Source organism: Gymnoscopelus microlampas (genome assembly GCF_963454915.1).
Source record: "Gymnoscopelus microlampas genome assembly, chromosome: 15".
NCBI lineage: Eukaryota > Metazoa > Chordata > Actinopteri > Myctophiformes > Myctophidae > Gymnoscopelus > Gymnoscopelus microlampas.
In genome coordinates this window covers 34,708,950-34,724,107 of record NC_139952.1, presented here as the reverse complement: position 1 = coordinate 34,724,107, position 15,158 = coordinate 34,708,950, and the positions used below count along the sequence as shown (strand labels likewise).

The 15,158-nt window shown below is 38.8% G+C and overlaps 1 protein-coding gene across 1 annotated transcript; it reads right to left on the bottom strand.

Moving 5' to 3' along the window:
- Nucleotides 1–1,011: 1,011 nt before the first annotated feature.
- On the bottom strand, nt 1,012–14,905 carry cfap69 (cilia and flagella associated protein 69; the record flags this gene model as incomplete). Its single annotated transcript, XM_084080454.1, has 24 exons — nt 14,803–14,905; nt 14,578–14,637; nt 14,282–14,347; nt 13,095–13,204; nt 12,918–12,994; nt 12,723–12,821; nt 12,254–12,406; nt 11,815–11,992; nt 11,539–11,662; nt 11,232–11,280; nt 10,995–11,116; nt 10,384–10,615; nt 9,852–10,016; nt 9,594–9,706; nt 9,282–9,400; nt 9,026–9,107; nt 8,663–8,855; nt 7,712–7,849; nt 6,560–6,636; nt 5,890–6,087; nt 5,306–5,392; nt 5,085–5,168; nt 4,560–4,724; nt 1,012–1,161 (listed from the first exon to the last, which is right to left on the bottom strand). Exons 1-24 carry the CDS (start codon nt 14,890–14,892, stop codon nt 1,012–1,014), a joined length of 2,931 nt encoding a protein of 976 aa, XP_083936580.1. The 5' UTR covers nt 14,893–14,905.
- Nucleotides 14,906–15,158: the final 253 nt, after the last annotated feature.

Here is a 15,158-nt window from a genome sequence, read left to right as displayed (position 1 = left end):
TTCTGCAAAGTACACACTAGTCATGGCATTTGAGTTTTATTGGACATCTCATTCATCAAAAACGATTACAAACAGTTATGTAAAAGATTATATAATATTGAATTACTCAATCTTGAGTGCCAAATGCAGGGGCAAAAAAACAGATCAAATAAAGAAAAACATTTATTGTGTCTGGTTCTGTTCTGTATTCAGCTTAGCGAATAGAAACAAAAAAACATTCAATTGGTTATGCTTGTTTTTGGGATAAACCTCTCTTTACCATCTAAATCTAAGACACTAAGGTGCCAGAGTATAACATGTCAACATATTACATATGTTGTGAGTCAGTCCTTCTGGAGCCTTTGGTAATATACAGAGGATTATTCAGAATTGTGAAAATGTCAAGACAGAGTATAAAGTGTAAAAGATTTACAGGTTGACAAATAATAGTTGCCATACAATTACAATAATCTGTGGAAATTGTGATTTGTTAAATATGGTTTAGAATTTCTTTGTGAGAAATATAAAAACAAATTGTAAACCTTTGCACTATTTACAAGTAACTATCTTTTCATTCATTCATCATTTTGCTCTCTTAAAGTGAAACGCTTATGTTATCAAACTAAGATAAGAATCAATGTTTTGCTGGCTGATGGAATACATAGTCACATTGCATTTTCCTGACAGGACGCTTACTTTTTCCTTTAAACACGATACAAAAACACATTCTTACTTCCTTCAAGTAGTTACCTTGAAAGCGACTTTTTCTCTCCTTGCCGTCCATTACAAACCTTTTCCAACATACAAAAACAAAGCACTCTCCAATACAATGATCTCTCTCTCATACCAATTTCCATTGAAACTTGGGAACTACAGAACAATTGGAACTATATGGAACTGTTACTTGAGGGGTATAGGGCAGAGCTCTGGTAAATGCCTTTGCAAAGGATTGCAGCCTGCATATACTGTATAATCTCTGCCTCTCTGTTTAACCTCAGCTCTTCCTATAGTGGCCAGTAAGGGCCCACCTCTTCAGGCAGCATGTTGTTTGAGATGGACCCTCTCCGCCATTTGTCTGGTGCTGTAGAGTGACAGTCCGATACCCATTGTGGCCATCGTCATGGCGATGGGGTTGATGAAGCTGCTCTGTGGCTGCATCTGGACCTCACCTGAGACCTGTCTCTGGAAATGGGGGAAGACATGCATAATAATAATAATAATAATAATAATACACAATGAGAAATATACACTTTATTCCGGTTAGCTGACACCAGCTATCAGGCTTATAAGTAGGGATGCACCGATATATCAGCCACATATCGGTATCGGCCGATATTTGCCCAATATTTCTACAATTGCTACAAATTGCTACAAAGTCTGTGGATATCCAGTAATTTTGGACATAAACAAGAGGTTGAAGGGTAAATTTAGGTCTGATAACGATGTACCGAGCATGTTCAAATCATGTATATACTTTATATAATTTAAGACCTTTTTCCAAATCATGTTTAGGTGCACACTATGAAGACCTACATCACATGGCCCAAGGCAGTGAAACAAATGATGTGGAAACAGGTGGAGAGGTCAGTTTCTTGATGAGATTTATAACTCTCAAAATAACGTAACCACTTGAACCCCGGCATCCATATTCTGCGAGGGAACATCTGCCAAAATAGCTGTTCTACAAGACGCGTTGAGCTTAGATCGGCTATCTACAAAAGAAATTAGGTGTAGACTGAAAAAAGAGGTCAAGGTACAGTTGCAACTCACATCTGTTTTAGCAAGTATAGATAGGGTTTGGTTAAACAACCTAAAAGCTTACAGGCTGTTTCGGAAATTATTTTAAAGTGTAGTATTTTCTTTTTACTATAATTTCTATTCACAACAATATTTAAGCATCTTGAGGCCACACATACATACTGTATACTCTCACTACACGCCAAAGTCACATCATGCATCACGTACATTCTCTTGTTTAGTAGAAGTGAATAGTCTGCTTATTACTAATTACTGAGTTACAGCCACATGAGTCACTGTTTGTTGGAACAGTTTTGTTGGAGGAGGTTGTATTAATGATGTGATCACTGAGTGTTTATTTCACATCATTTAATGTAAGACTACTGTGTTCAATTTAGGGTATAAACCAGTGGTGTGTTCTACCGTTATACGCTGTATACAGCGTACACAGTCCAGATTATTTTGGGAAGAAGCGTATACAGTCTAATAACCATTTCATCCATTGAAAACGCGAGAGCGTATACCCACGACCACGCGCACCTAGAACACGCCACTGGTATAAACCCATGTCAAAACCTGCTCTGAATTTTGTTGAGAGTTGGTATTGGGTTTATCATGTAGATCATGAGGTTATATAACGTAACCTCCTGACATCAGCTCTTTATGAAATATTAATTTCCACATGTTCCTGAGCTCTGCTCCTTTACAGCATTACAGAAGTTTTGTTACGTTTGGCCTGAAGTTTGCCAAATACTTATACAGTCCATCAATTTCACAAAGATAATTGAGATTGATGTATGTCAGCTTGAGGTATTTTATTATTGTAATTATTTGCATTGAACAAGTACTGCTACATCTTTTACAATCAGACACTAACCTGGAGGAGACGGAAGTAACCAGGTGTCAACCTTCCCAGTCTGATGATCATGTCTGCTGCTGGAGATCCTCACATGAACCCACAGTCCACCTGCACGGGAACCATTTTTCTTGTCATTATCAGGATTCAGGATAACTATTCTCAATCTAAAACCAGTGTGAAATACAGCTGCAAATGATACATTAGGAGTATTGGTTCTTCAAGGTAAAAATCTAAAAAAGATGGAAGCTAGCTCAAAAAGAGTCATAATGCATAACTTTCACCAGAAGACATGTACATTGTCCATGGAGAGCCAAGTGAATACACCTCTCAAGAAAACTATACTTTCTTGACAAATTACAAAAGAAATGGCATTAAAATCAATTCTGTTACTTTGAACTTCTGCCAAATATTCTCAACAATCACTTTGAGAAATCTGACTAGACATTTTAGTGTAGGCATATATAAAAAAATTGCATTCCAACACCATGGAATCGATTGTCGACTCTGGACTACCTTTAATCTTTCAAGAAAGCACAAACTCCTTTTACAGAAGTCGACAATTTGTAAACCATGGGAAAAAATCCAGAGGAAGCATGCTGGCTCCATCCTTACCTTCATCGATCCCCGCAGCGCACTATGTTCCCAGACAGACACCATGCGTACTTAGCCCTGAACAAAGAGTGAAAGCCTGTTGTACAGAGGAAGATCCGATGTATCCCACTCCCAGGTCTTTTGTACAGTGCATACACACACCCCAGTCCCATCCAATGGGACAGACATGAACACTCACAGTAAAAGCCCTGGGGCTGTCCAGTCAGCAAATGGGAAGAGAGGAGAGAGAGGGGAAGACCTACTTCTGTGCAGCATGTTGCACGCATGGTGGAATATGTGTGTTAATGTGCTGCAGCAGCTTATGTAATGTTAAACATTTTGAAACAACCATTAAAAAATGTAAGTCACCTAGTATGCAATTATCAAGTAGTTTTGTATTATAGCTTGCTGTCCTATACCGAGGAGAATTAACCAAGATAATTAGTGTTGAAATACATTCAAAGTAACCTTTATTACCTTCTATTCCTGTGATGTCACACTGGTGTATGTGGTTCCATGTTGTCTATTGGTAGCTACTGAATGAACCACTTTAGATGGCTCAGTTGCACTATTGCACTGCACCATCAAGAGTGGAACAATCAATATTAGTAATTTGAAGTTTCTTTCTGAAGCTTTTAATTTGATTTCTGAAACAAATATTTTGTTTTATACCAGCATGAGCCTACTTAGATTTGCTCTAACCTGGAGCAGACATACAGGCGAGCCTGGAGTGATCACAAAGGGTGGTCGGTCAGTTCACCACAATGGGGGAGGGTAGACAACAAGATGCTGATTGTGCAAATTCTGACCTCATCTCTGCATCTGTTCACCCAGTCAATTACATCACCACACAATATTTACAATTGCTGACAATGAACTGACAATGAACTTGAAAACATTGGCATACCGTTTAATAATGGCAATATATATCTGCATCTTTTTTCTTCAATATAAAATGACAAAAGATGACCACCATTATGCTTATAACCAAACAACCAAAACAAAAACAATACATCTTTGAATAGTGTTATATTATTATTTCTTATTTTAACAAGAATCTTTTTCATGTAACTCATAACTTGTGATTGTGAACGTGTGATTATTCTTACAAATGAATTTACGGCATGAAGACTTCAAGACATACCGTAAACTAAAGACACACAATAAAAAGGAGGTGTGTTTACACTCCACTACATCCCTGATATTGATATGATTATTAATCTTTACATTCAGTCTTATGCTACTACAAACTTACTGTAAGTGATTGGAAGAATGTTTATTGCATTTATTCAGTGTATCTAATAGCTTAGGGTGTGTGTGTGTGTGTGTGTGTGTGTGTGTGTGTGTGTGTGTGTGTGTGTGTGTGTATGTACATATTGATTATTTATTTGACTGAGACAGTGCTGAAGTAGTCAGGGTCCTGGGTTAAAGAGGAGACATTGTCCTGTGCTTGCCCATGGATGGGCACTTTTTCCAGGGTCAACTCAGTGCTGACAAGGGTCCCTCCACTCAGAGGAGCAGTGGTGTTATTTAAGTTCATTACTCTGCCACAAAAATTCTGAAACACACACGCACACGCACGCACACGCACACGCACACACACACACACACACACACACACACACACACACACACACACACACACACACACACACACCATAATTCACTATTTTTAAAGTACAGTACGATTAATCAGCAAAAATGAAATGCTACCGTTTATGTGCACATCTCATGTTGCATCTAAACCCTTTATCTTCAATAGCAGTAAGACATTGTAAAAGGAATGAGAGAAAAGTGATTAACAGACTACTATATATATATTACTTTTGAAAATGTATCTAGTATGATCAATGTTAAATTAAATTGTTGTAAGCCCGATAAAGCACAGGTTTATTGTGTTTAGTCTTTGTTGTGTTACCTCAGTAGGATGGAACACGGCATCCTTGTGCTTTGATTTGGGTCTGGTGGACTCAACGTATTTTTCCCTCTGAGATTTCACCTGCTGGAATGATAATGGGACAAAAGGCTTGATGATTATAATTAACCTCACTAAACGACTAAATGACAATAAACATCACACTGAAGCACTTAACTGAAACAGTTAGGTGATGTGCTTATATTGGTGGATGTGATACAAACCTTTAGTATGTTGTAATCTGATGTCTTGGACACATAATGGTCCCAGGACTTAGCCATGAGCTCCCGTTGCTTCCAATGAGACTTTATCTGTGTTATACAAACACAGCAGTTATTAGGACTAATAAATAAGTCAGGTTCCCATTCCTTAAAACGATACATTTGCAGTTTTTGGTAACAAAACACATTTGAATGTTTATATTCCCATGTTGACCTCTGTGATGATATACACTAAATACATTAAACATAACAGTTACAGTACAGTAAGTACTTGGACACTCCCATATTGTGGATATGTTCATGTTCCCTGTAGAGCCCACACACCGTCTTCAACGCAAAGGATCACTTTATTGAGGAACTGGGAATTTGACATGTCAGAATACACAATGTACAAACATACACAATTACAGCAGAATACACAATACAATTGTATAAAAACATTTTAAAACCATTTTTTACCAGATTATTTTTGTATATGGGTTGTCACCTGGCTGCAACATTTTCTGTAACTCTACTCAATACCATATTCATGTCAAGTATCACGGATGATTATACTGTGCAACTGAACATCTCTCATGCTCCCTCACCTCTGTGTACACAGTGTTCTCCTCACTGATGTCCTCCTTCTCTTGGTGCTGCATGATGCGGACCTGCTCTGCAGCCACCCTGCGGGCCGTGTCCTCCGTGATCTTAGAGATGGTGTCCAGGGCCTCCTCATCAGGGGTGACCGGTCTCACACCGTCCAGGGTCAATTCCCTGCCGATTTCGTCCCACACCTCACCAATCTAACATTTTTACAGCATTAGATTTCGGTTCAGGGCTATTTTTATTTATTCATTCAGCAATGGTTGTTGTGCTATCTGAATTGAAAACCTATCCTTTTACAAGAATGTTGATGTAATAAATGGTTTTGTTGTACGTATAGTATTCCTTAAACTGCCACACAGTAAAATCCTGAGTGTTAAAGCTATGTTCTACTTTATTTCATTAATTGAAATAAGTTCCGGATTGCAGATTTAATTCAACTCAGAGAGGGTACAAATGGAACTAAATGGACCCGTCTATTTGGTTCCACACACTCTCGGTTTTAAATACTGAGGAACTGTGTACATTACAATGTGACATTGGTTGTTCAATCAAACACTGTGATATTTTGTATATGACATTTATTCTAACCACCCATCCAAGAATATGAATCATACAAATACATGCCTGCATCATTGTTCACAGTGTTATAGTAACACCTACAGTATCTACCTTAAAGTCCAGATATCGGTTGACGATACAAAGAGTGACGTAATCCTTAGTTGACAATCCTGGAAGGTCTTGAAAACCTGAGGGTGTTAGAAATGGCAAGATAATAAAGCTTGCAACAATAATTAGCTCATCATATCTAACTTGTAAACCACATTATCCATCCACCAGTGTGTATCTAATTATGCACCATAAAGTGTAGAAAATTAATCAGTTTCGTAAGTCACTAAACTTCTGATATTGTCCGTGAGTGAGTAACAACTTAAACCACTGGTTTAAGTTGTTCCAGAGGGTCCTCAACTAAATAATTCATGGATGATACAAATGGACCCATGGGGGTCTGTAACTTTGAGAGTATTACAGGTTCCATTTGCACACTGTCAGAGTTCAATTAACACTGAGGATTTTACAGTGTAGACTGGGGACCCAGAGATAAAAAATTGTATCAAATGTCAGTCCTTGGCCTAATGCATATCAAATGCCCTGACGTATTAAAGGAATAGTTCACCAAAAAATGACTTATTTTCTATCAATTACACCCCAGCTTGAATTCATAGAGATTTTTAGTTTTTGTCGCATTCAAGTCAGCCAATAATTTGATGACGGGTCATCGGTCAATAAGAGACCTTTGAGTCTCTTTGAGTCTGCCAGTCATCAAATGAAAAAAAAATCTCCATGAATTAAAGGCTTCATGGGGTGTGTAATTGATAGACAATAAGTCATTTTTTGGGTGAACTAGGGCATATGGTACGATACAGATTAAAACAGTGGTTCTCAACCTGTGGGTTGGGACCCCCAGGGGGGTCCCCACATGATCTTGGGGGGGTCCCCAGATGACAGTTAAGTGACAATAAGGACTTTTAGGACTACAACAATCAACAAACTGTACCATAAAAACTGGTCAAACATTGACCAAATTGTCAAATAATGTTTTTAAAATATTTATATAAATATATATTTAAAAAAAACGAGTGCCACGCTATGAGCTTGTAGATCTGCTATTTTTGGAAAATCGTGAACATTTGTGCTAAGCTTTGAATATATGTATATTTTTTAAATCGAACATGTTTAACTCAAATCTTCTTCTTCTTCTTCTTCATCTTGCTTCTATCATTTTGGGGGTCCTTCACATGAAAAGGTTTGAGACCTACTGACCTAGTTTACAGAAGATGGAGTAGATCTTGGAGCGTTGGTTCTCTGATACATCCATGACTGCTGCACTGGGTCTGGTACCAGGGTAGGACACCTGTTCCTCCTCCTCTTGATAACAACTTAGGATTGGCTTCTTGGGATCTGACCATCAAATATGGAAATGGAAAGCATATAGATCCATCAAATTAATTTTGTTTAAAAGAGGCATCTAAAGTGTTGATTAGGCTAAATTAACAAAAATGGAATTTCATTTTTTGGGGAGTTTAGAGCTTATCAATTATTGTTACATAGGAGGAAAATGATTGGGTGTGCTTGTTCACTGTTTTAATAATCAAAATAAGAGACTGGCACTCTTACTATTATTGGTATTGTTCTAATTGTGGCAGTTTTAAGCAGAAATGCTTCCTACCAGTTTATTTTTGTATAAAACTTGACTTGGCAGTAAGTGTTACATAACTCTATATTCTGGTAGTAATCATTGCTAGAGAGCGTTTGTTCACTAACAGGGGTCTCTCCAGCTCTTTATTAAACAAAACATACATTTTCAGGTTGGGATACCAATTTTATCCAATCAGGGGAGAGAACACAAGCAGGATACAGGTAAACCAGTGAAATGGAAGTGATGACACAAACTTAGAGTAGACAGAATTGAAACTGGAACACAATAAAATTGAACTGATTGGCTAAAATTGGCAACCCACATGAAAATGTATTTATTTTCTTATTAAAGAGCTGGAGAGACGGGGTAGACCAATGATATTGAACAAACACATTTTACTCTACCTTTACATGAATGAGCATGCAGTAGTTAGTAGTGTTTTGCTGCTGGTGGTCATATTGGCCATCGTGGCCCTCTGGTTGCGGGACAGTTAGCCTAACCTTTAGGCACATGTAATAAAAAGAATCTAAACCAAACCAAATGTAAACAAACGTGTTAACCAGCCATGGACTGACCTGTGATCCGTCCATGCGCGTCTCTGCTGACCCTAAGCTCCGCCTCCTCCTCCCTCCAGAGATGTAACAAGAGGTGTGGTGCCGTCTGGCCCTTGTCCCCCCTCCAGGTCCGGATGTGAGAGAGTGTGTTGGGGTTGTCGCTGAGTTCTAGAAGGGTTGCCAGCACCACACTGTGCACGCTCCTGGGGCTCGACTGAAAGAGACATACCAAGGATTCTAAAACTGGAACCTCTGGAACCGCATCAAAGCCCCCGTGGACATTGTCTGACGTCAATCCTGTTTCTGTGCGCTGTCTACTATCAAAGCCTGACCCCAACACAACAGTTAGTCTGTAGGCTGGTCCAGCAATTTGAAGATACTCACGTGAAGTAAGTCCAGCAAGAGAAATGCCCCTTCTTTGGCCAAAAAGTAATCTTCTGTCGTGTAGCAGCCCACGATACAGGACCTGATATGACACCAATACATATCATTTAATGTGTGATTAATAAAGTTTCTGCCCGTTTGCAATAAAGTCATGTGACTTTATTGTGTCATCCTGAGGGTCCTAATGTCGATTGTTAATATATTGTACTTTAATTCATGAATTGGTTTATCGAAGGACTGTGATAGATGAACTAACCAGACACAGTCCACTGTGGAGAGGATGAGCCTGTTGTGTCCCAAACCACTGTAGAACTTCTCAGGGTTTATCTTCAGGAAATGCACTGCCATCTCAACTCCTTCAGTGCCAAACAGTTCCTAAAGTAGGACAATATAAGTTTCTCTTTTTAAGGTTAGAACAAAGCACTTACTGCAGGTCTGCAATGACATAAAGATAACGTTTCTAATCAAGTTTTTATATGTGTGTTGATTTCCCCCTTTGCAGCTTGGCGAAAAGTACCAGATTAAAAATAATAATATGAATTTTCCCAGTTCATGTTGTGAGCGCTACCTTTCTGTGCAGGTCATTCTCACACAATGCTGAAAGGATTAGCTGAATATCGGCTTTGATCTCCAAAGTCACATCGTCCTCATCAGGGCTGCTTTCCATTTGCATCAAAATCCCTACAAAAGTAAAAAAAAATACGATTAATGATCATAAAAGATATGGAGGTCATCAGCAACAAACTAATGTCAATCAAGATTCTGATTTGAACTAATACATGTATAATATAGTTTAATCATGGAGGATCTCCCATGCACTCATTACCTAGAAGCTGGCTGATGGTCCCTTGATCACAAAGGTCCTGGTTGACAGTATCATTTCCCAGGGAAGTCATGGACCTCAACACCCTGATACAGTAGCGCATTTGAACCTTCTTACTACCCTTCTCCCCAGTGCTGTGGAAACCAGGACTCTGGCCAAAGGATGCATCTAGAACAGAGATTATGAACATATGGAAAAATGTTGGGATCTTGGCCACTCATCATAGCCAGTGGCTTATTTGTGTCTCACATAAACGTCAGTGTGAATTCAACCAACAGGGGAGAGTTGTTTAGAATTCATAAACCAAAACTATCTTGAATTAAGGTTATGCACATCATCTTTAAATGGTCATTAAGTGCTAATTTACCACCAAATCTGCATCAAAACCCAAAGTTCTGCTATTCAAGAGCTCTTCAGGCACGTGTTAATTGCTGGACGCAGTGGCTTTTGAAGGGATCAAACCGCCAACCTTTCAGATAAAGCACAGTGTGCACACAGCTGGGTCACCCTACCAAGATGTATCCTTCATCCCCACCTTGTTCAGTGCACCACTCCAGCAGTAGCAGGAGGCAGTTGTTGCCCTTTAAGTTGATGTAGTCCTCCAACATGGGAGGTGCTACAGTGGCCAGCGTGGCCAGGCCCTGGAGCAGCAGCTCCTCCTGCTGTGTGGAGGACCAGTGGCGCACGGCCGACTGGCCCTCTGAGGAGGAGACGGGAGGCTTCACCAGAGTTAGCAGAGCCAGCATTACACGACCTTCTTTAAAGAGCTGAGAAACACAGAGACGGAAGCCAGGGATACACAAGATGGGAGTGACAAACAAATGTATCTACTGTATATCAAAACCACAAACATGACACACTGTAGTATATAAACTGAAGCACACACTGACAGCACTGTTGGTCTTGTGTATCGTGTCTTTTTTTTACTCCAGCCACACTGAAATGCAAGGTAAACTGTAGACAGTGACATTTCTATTTTGTTTCTAAAAGTCAGAAACTGGAAATGATTCCAAAAGTCAGAAAAAAACAAAAAACAGAAAACACATTGTTCCTACTTTTGGCTCCTATTTGGGTATTGGTCCACAACTGGCCCATTGATTCAAACAACAGCATGTCATTGTTACAGTCTGAAAAGCTCCAACTGACCTGCAGAGCAGACAAGTCCTTTGACAAGATGACCACCAGGTTTAACAGTAATTTCTTCATCTCAAAGTCTTCATTGTTATAGGTCAACTTCAGGTTGCGGACCAAAGGGTTGTGACTTTTGACTAAAGATACAAGATAAATGAAGCTATTTTTATTCATTAGCCCACTGAAAGTGGTATTTATTCTAAATAAATTCAATTGCAATTACTGAAAATAATAAGAAAAAGGATGCCTCACTCTCTGGAAATGTGACAAAAAGCATGAGCTGCTTGGCAAACAAACTCTCCTGATAAAGAGAAACATGTCAAACATAGATATAAGCGCAAAACAACGACAACAACAACACTAAATTATTGACTATAGTTAAGTAGCCTGGAATCCAGACAGAGTTTTTTTCTTCACTAAAAAAAATCTGCCGAACGGAGCGAATCAGTCTGGATTCCAGACTAGTTAATTGCCTATAAAAAGCATAAACTACACAGTTTTCTGACCAGTTTATGTGATTGTCTTATCAATGCAATCATTATTAATGTGCACTACTTACAATGAGTGGGCATTTGGGATTTTCAGCTACAAGTGTTGTGATCACGAGCAGGTCATTCCTGAGTTGGAGATCATGATGTCGTGAGCCATTCAGCAACAGGTGAAAAAATGCTTCTTTTAAAACCCTATGACATAAACAAAATGAACAACATGATAACGTTTTTACAGACTAGACTGAATGATTAGCTTTGGGGGTGTACATTTAAACCGAAATGGACTTCACACATTCCCTTCATCAGTAAAATGTTAAACACATTACTGAAAAGGAGACACATACACAATGCAGTCAATGTTGCTTAGTTGAGAAGTGACCTCTTCCTTGCAGCCTCTTTCTAGCAAGTTCCACAGGATTTCTGTGGAGCGAAACAGGATTTGGCCGGACGGGTCAGGCTCATTCATATGGAGACAGATTGTCTCTGCTCCCCGTGTGTTCAGTATTAATGCACAGTTCACATCTAGAGTGGAAAAATAAAACATGATTAAAGAGGTGTGATTAAAGCGACCCATTGACCCAATGACATTGACAAAAGGACACTTAAAGTCACCGTTTTGATTGTTCCTTCTGATTTTTTCTTAAGTAATATGCTTAATGCACTTGAGAGCTGACTACTTAATCTAATGAAGGAGGGTAATCTCTGTTGGATTGACATGAGTGACGGACTCCACCGGCCTTTAACTCCCTGACCACTTGTGGAAGAATAAAAGCAATTGTTCACCTGAGGAGCTGGAGAGCATCTGAAGTGTTTGCAGGACCTGAAGTTTCACCTCAGGCTGGTCTTCTAGTACAGCCATGGAGAGGACCATGGTCTCAGCCAACCCACTCTGCTCCAACAGCTGGAGCTTGTAGCCAGCATTGGTGGGTTGGAGACCTAAAGAAGGAGAGTTAATAATCCCATCATTCATATATGTGAGATATAGTACAGTATTTTTGTAACACATGTAATGGGGTCATAAAAACAAAGTAAGGAATCACGAAAGAAAGAAAGAAAGAAAGAAAGAAAGAAAGAAAGAAAGAAAGAAAGAAAGAAAGAAAGAAAGAAAGAAAGAAAGAAAGAAAGAAAGAAAGGCAAATACCACAACACCACAAGAGCAAAGAGAGGGTCTCACTCATTGACAGTCTAGAGATTGGGTTAGATGTGACAGACTTGACAGATGTGACCACTGGCTTTGAGAGCCAACCCATACCATCCAACAGCTGTTTGGAAGCCACTGAAGTGTAGAATGATTTGACAGAGTCACAAATCTGGTGTCTCACTTCAGCATTTGAAATTCTCATCAAACACCCTGCAAAGTGAGAATAAAAATGTGTCGGTCTTGATTGAGCCTTAACAAATACTTAAATACCTGCTCTAAAGAAGCTGCTACATCAGCTACATATACCCATGTAGGAGAGGAATTCTTTGACATCACATGCATAAGTCAACTCATCTGATGTCTTCTCCTTTAGGAAAGGAAGCCTATAGGAGTAGAGGAGCACTTCAATATGACACTTAGAGGCTGACTTATATTGATTCAGATTAGAATTTGTGGATATGTATGACTCATTGAGATGCTTACCTGCTAATTTTGAGTGAATCACACAACACTGACACATATTCAGGGTGGTCTTTCACTCTCTCAGCACAGATATTCAGAATCTTGGTCATGCAAACCAGATCTCTCAAAAGCTTGACATTGTTGATTCAAGAAACTATAACGCTGAGTGAAAAGCTTGCAATGTACATTGTTGTGCATTGTTGTGTGCCATGTCAAGCACTGCCATGTCAAGCACTGAAAACAGCCAATCTACAAGATACAAATTGGCAGCAAGATGTCTAGTGAGCTTGTAGATTGGATATTTTTAGCGCACCGGCGCACAACTAAGTGTAAATCACCCATAACCCTACAGAGACATGCTCGTGACAGAGACAGGGCAATGAGTCACCATAACACAGTTATTTTCAGGGTGAGGAAAATGCTGACAAAAAGCTACGCAATTGGAAATTGGGACCTTGGGGAATTATGTGCAAGTCCCCATGGACTTTCCCGAAAGCAAATCTATTAAGGGCAAATGAAACCCTAGGATTTTGTAGTTCATTTCATTTTACAGACTAAAAACTGCAGAAGAGTAAAAACATGGCAGGCTTGTAAGCACAGCTGCAGCTAATAGCATTTATAATGGGTGTGATAGATTTAGGTGTCCCCAGAGCCATGGGTGTGCCAATTTGCAAGCCTAGACAGTGGTCAACAGTATTGTCATTGCTTGCACACAGTGGTGGAAAAGTATTCAATATTGTAAAGTAGAAATACTCTGTTACAAGTAAAAGTCCGGAATTAAAAATGTACTTGAGTAAAAGTACAAAGGTATTCGTATCAAAATGTACTACACAGTAACTAAAGTTTTCAAATAATTGTAGCGGAGTAAAAGTACTATATTTGCCTTTGAGATGTAGGAATAGAAGTAAAATGATTGAAAATTGGAAATACTCCAGTAAAATGGAAATACTTCAAAAGTGTACTGTACGTACTTGAGTGCATGTACTTAGTTACTTTCCACCACTGCATCACGGTACTAATTCATAAGGTCAGCCATGCAGCCTGCCATGTTTTTACTCTGCTTTTAACTCTAAATCAGTAAAGGGTTTCATCTCCCTTTAACATCACTATGTCTGAGGACAAAAGTGAAGACAATGACCCAACTTGATATTGAGTTGGAAAGAAACTATATGCTCAGAATTAGCACAGATCAAGAACAGTAAGGATACAAATCCATTTTGGCATCTCTTCAACAGTTTCCTCAGTAGAAAAAGGTGCCTCTCCCTCAGGGTAACCTTTAACAAACAAAAAAATAAAATAATTAATTAATAATAATAATAATAATTATGCTTTATTTCAGATAGATCAGAGAGACAGGAAACCAATAGCAGAGAAATAGAAAAGACATGCATCCCAACAATTTATTTTTTAATTTGATTTAATTTATTTTTATAATAAATTCATAACCTAAAATGTAGAACCCACCAAACAAGCAAGGAAATGATAGCAAAATGTCTTCACTTACTGTCAAGGGATCCTCCAGGAGATTAATCACCTTATTGAGATCAAGGCTTTTAGTTGTGACCTGCAGAAATGTAATGTAGAATAATTATTGCAGTGAATGAATCTTGATCATCACTTGGCAGCAAACAATGATCAGAGAAACTCATCAAATAAAAAAGATCAAACTGTTATACAGTAATATAGCTCACATATTCCAAACAAGAAAGCAAAATAAGAAAGTGTTTACCCCATGAATGTAGTGCTCCTTGTTTATTCCCGTGTGTTTGATCACCTGGATTTCAGGTTTTCTTCTTTGCGCAACTTTGCTTGAATCCATTTGCAGCTGACAAGAAACTTTTAGTTATGATGACAGTCTGAGGGTAAAGCATAGCGAAAACATCTAGAGCCTTTTAAAACAATGTGTGATTCCTGCGTAGCTATAGCTGCCTTAAGTTTGCGTTAAATAAAACAATGATATGATCATATAGATCTTTATAGAGTATGTTGTCTTTAAGCGGTGCGTTTTCTAAAAGAGTTCTGTCTCCTTTTATGTTGGACAGAAGAGCGTATATCCGTTGTTATGGTTACCAGCGTTGGCAAGTC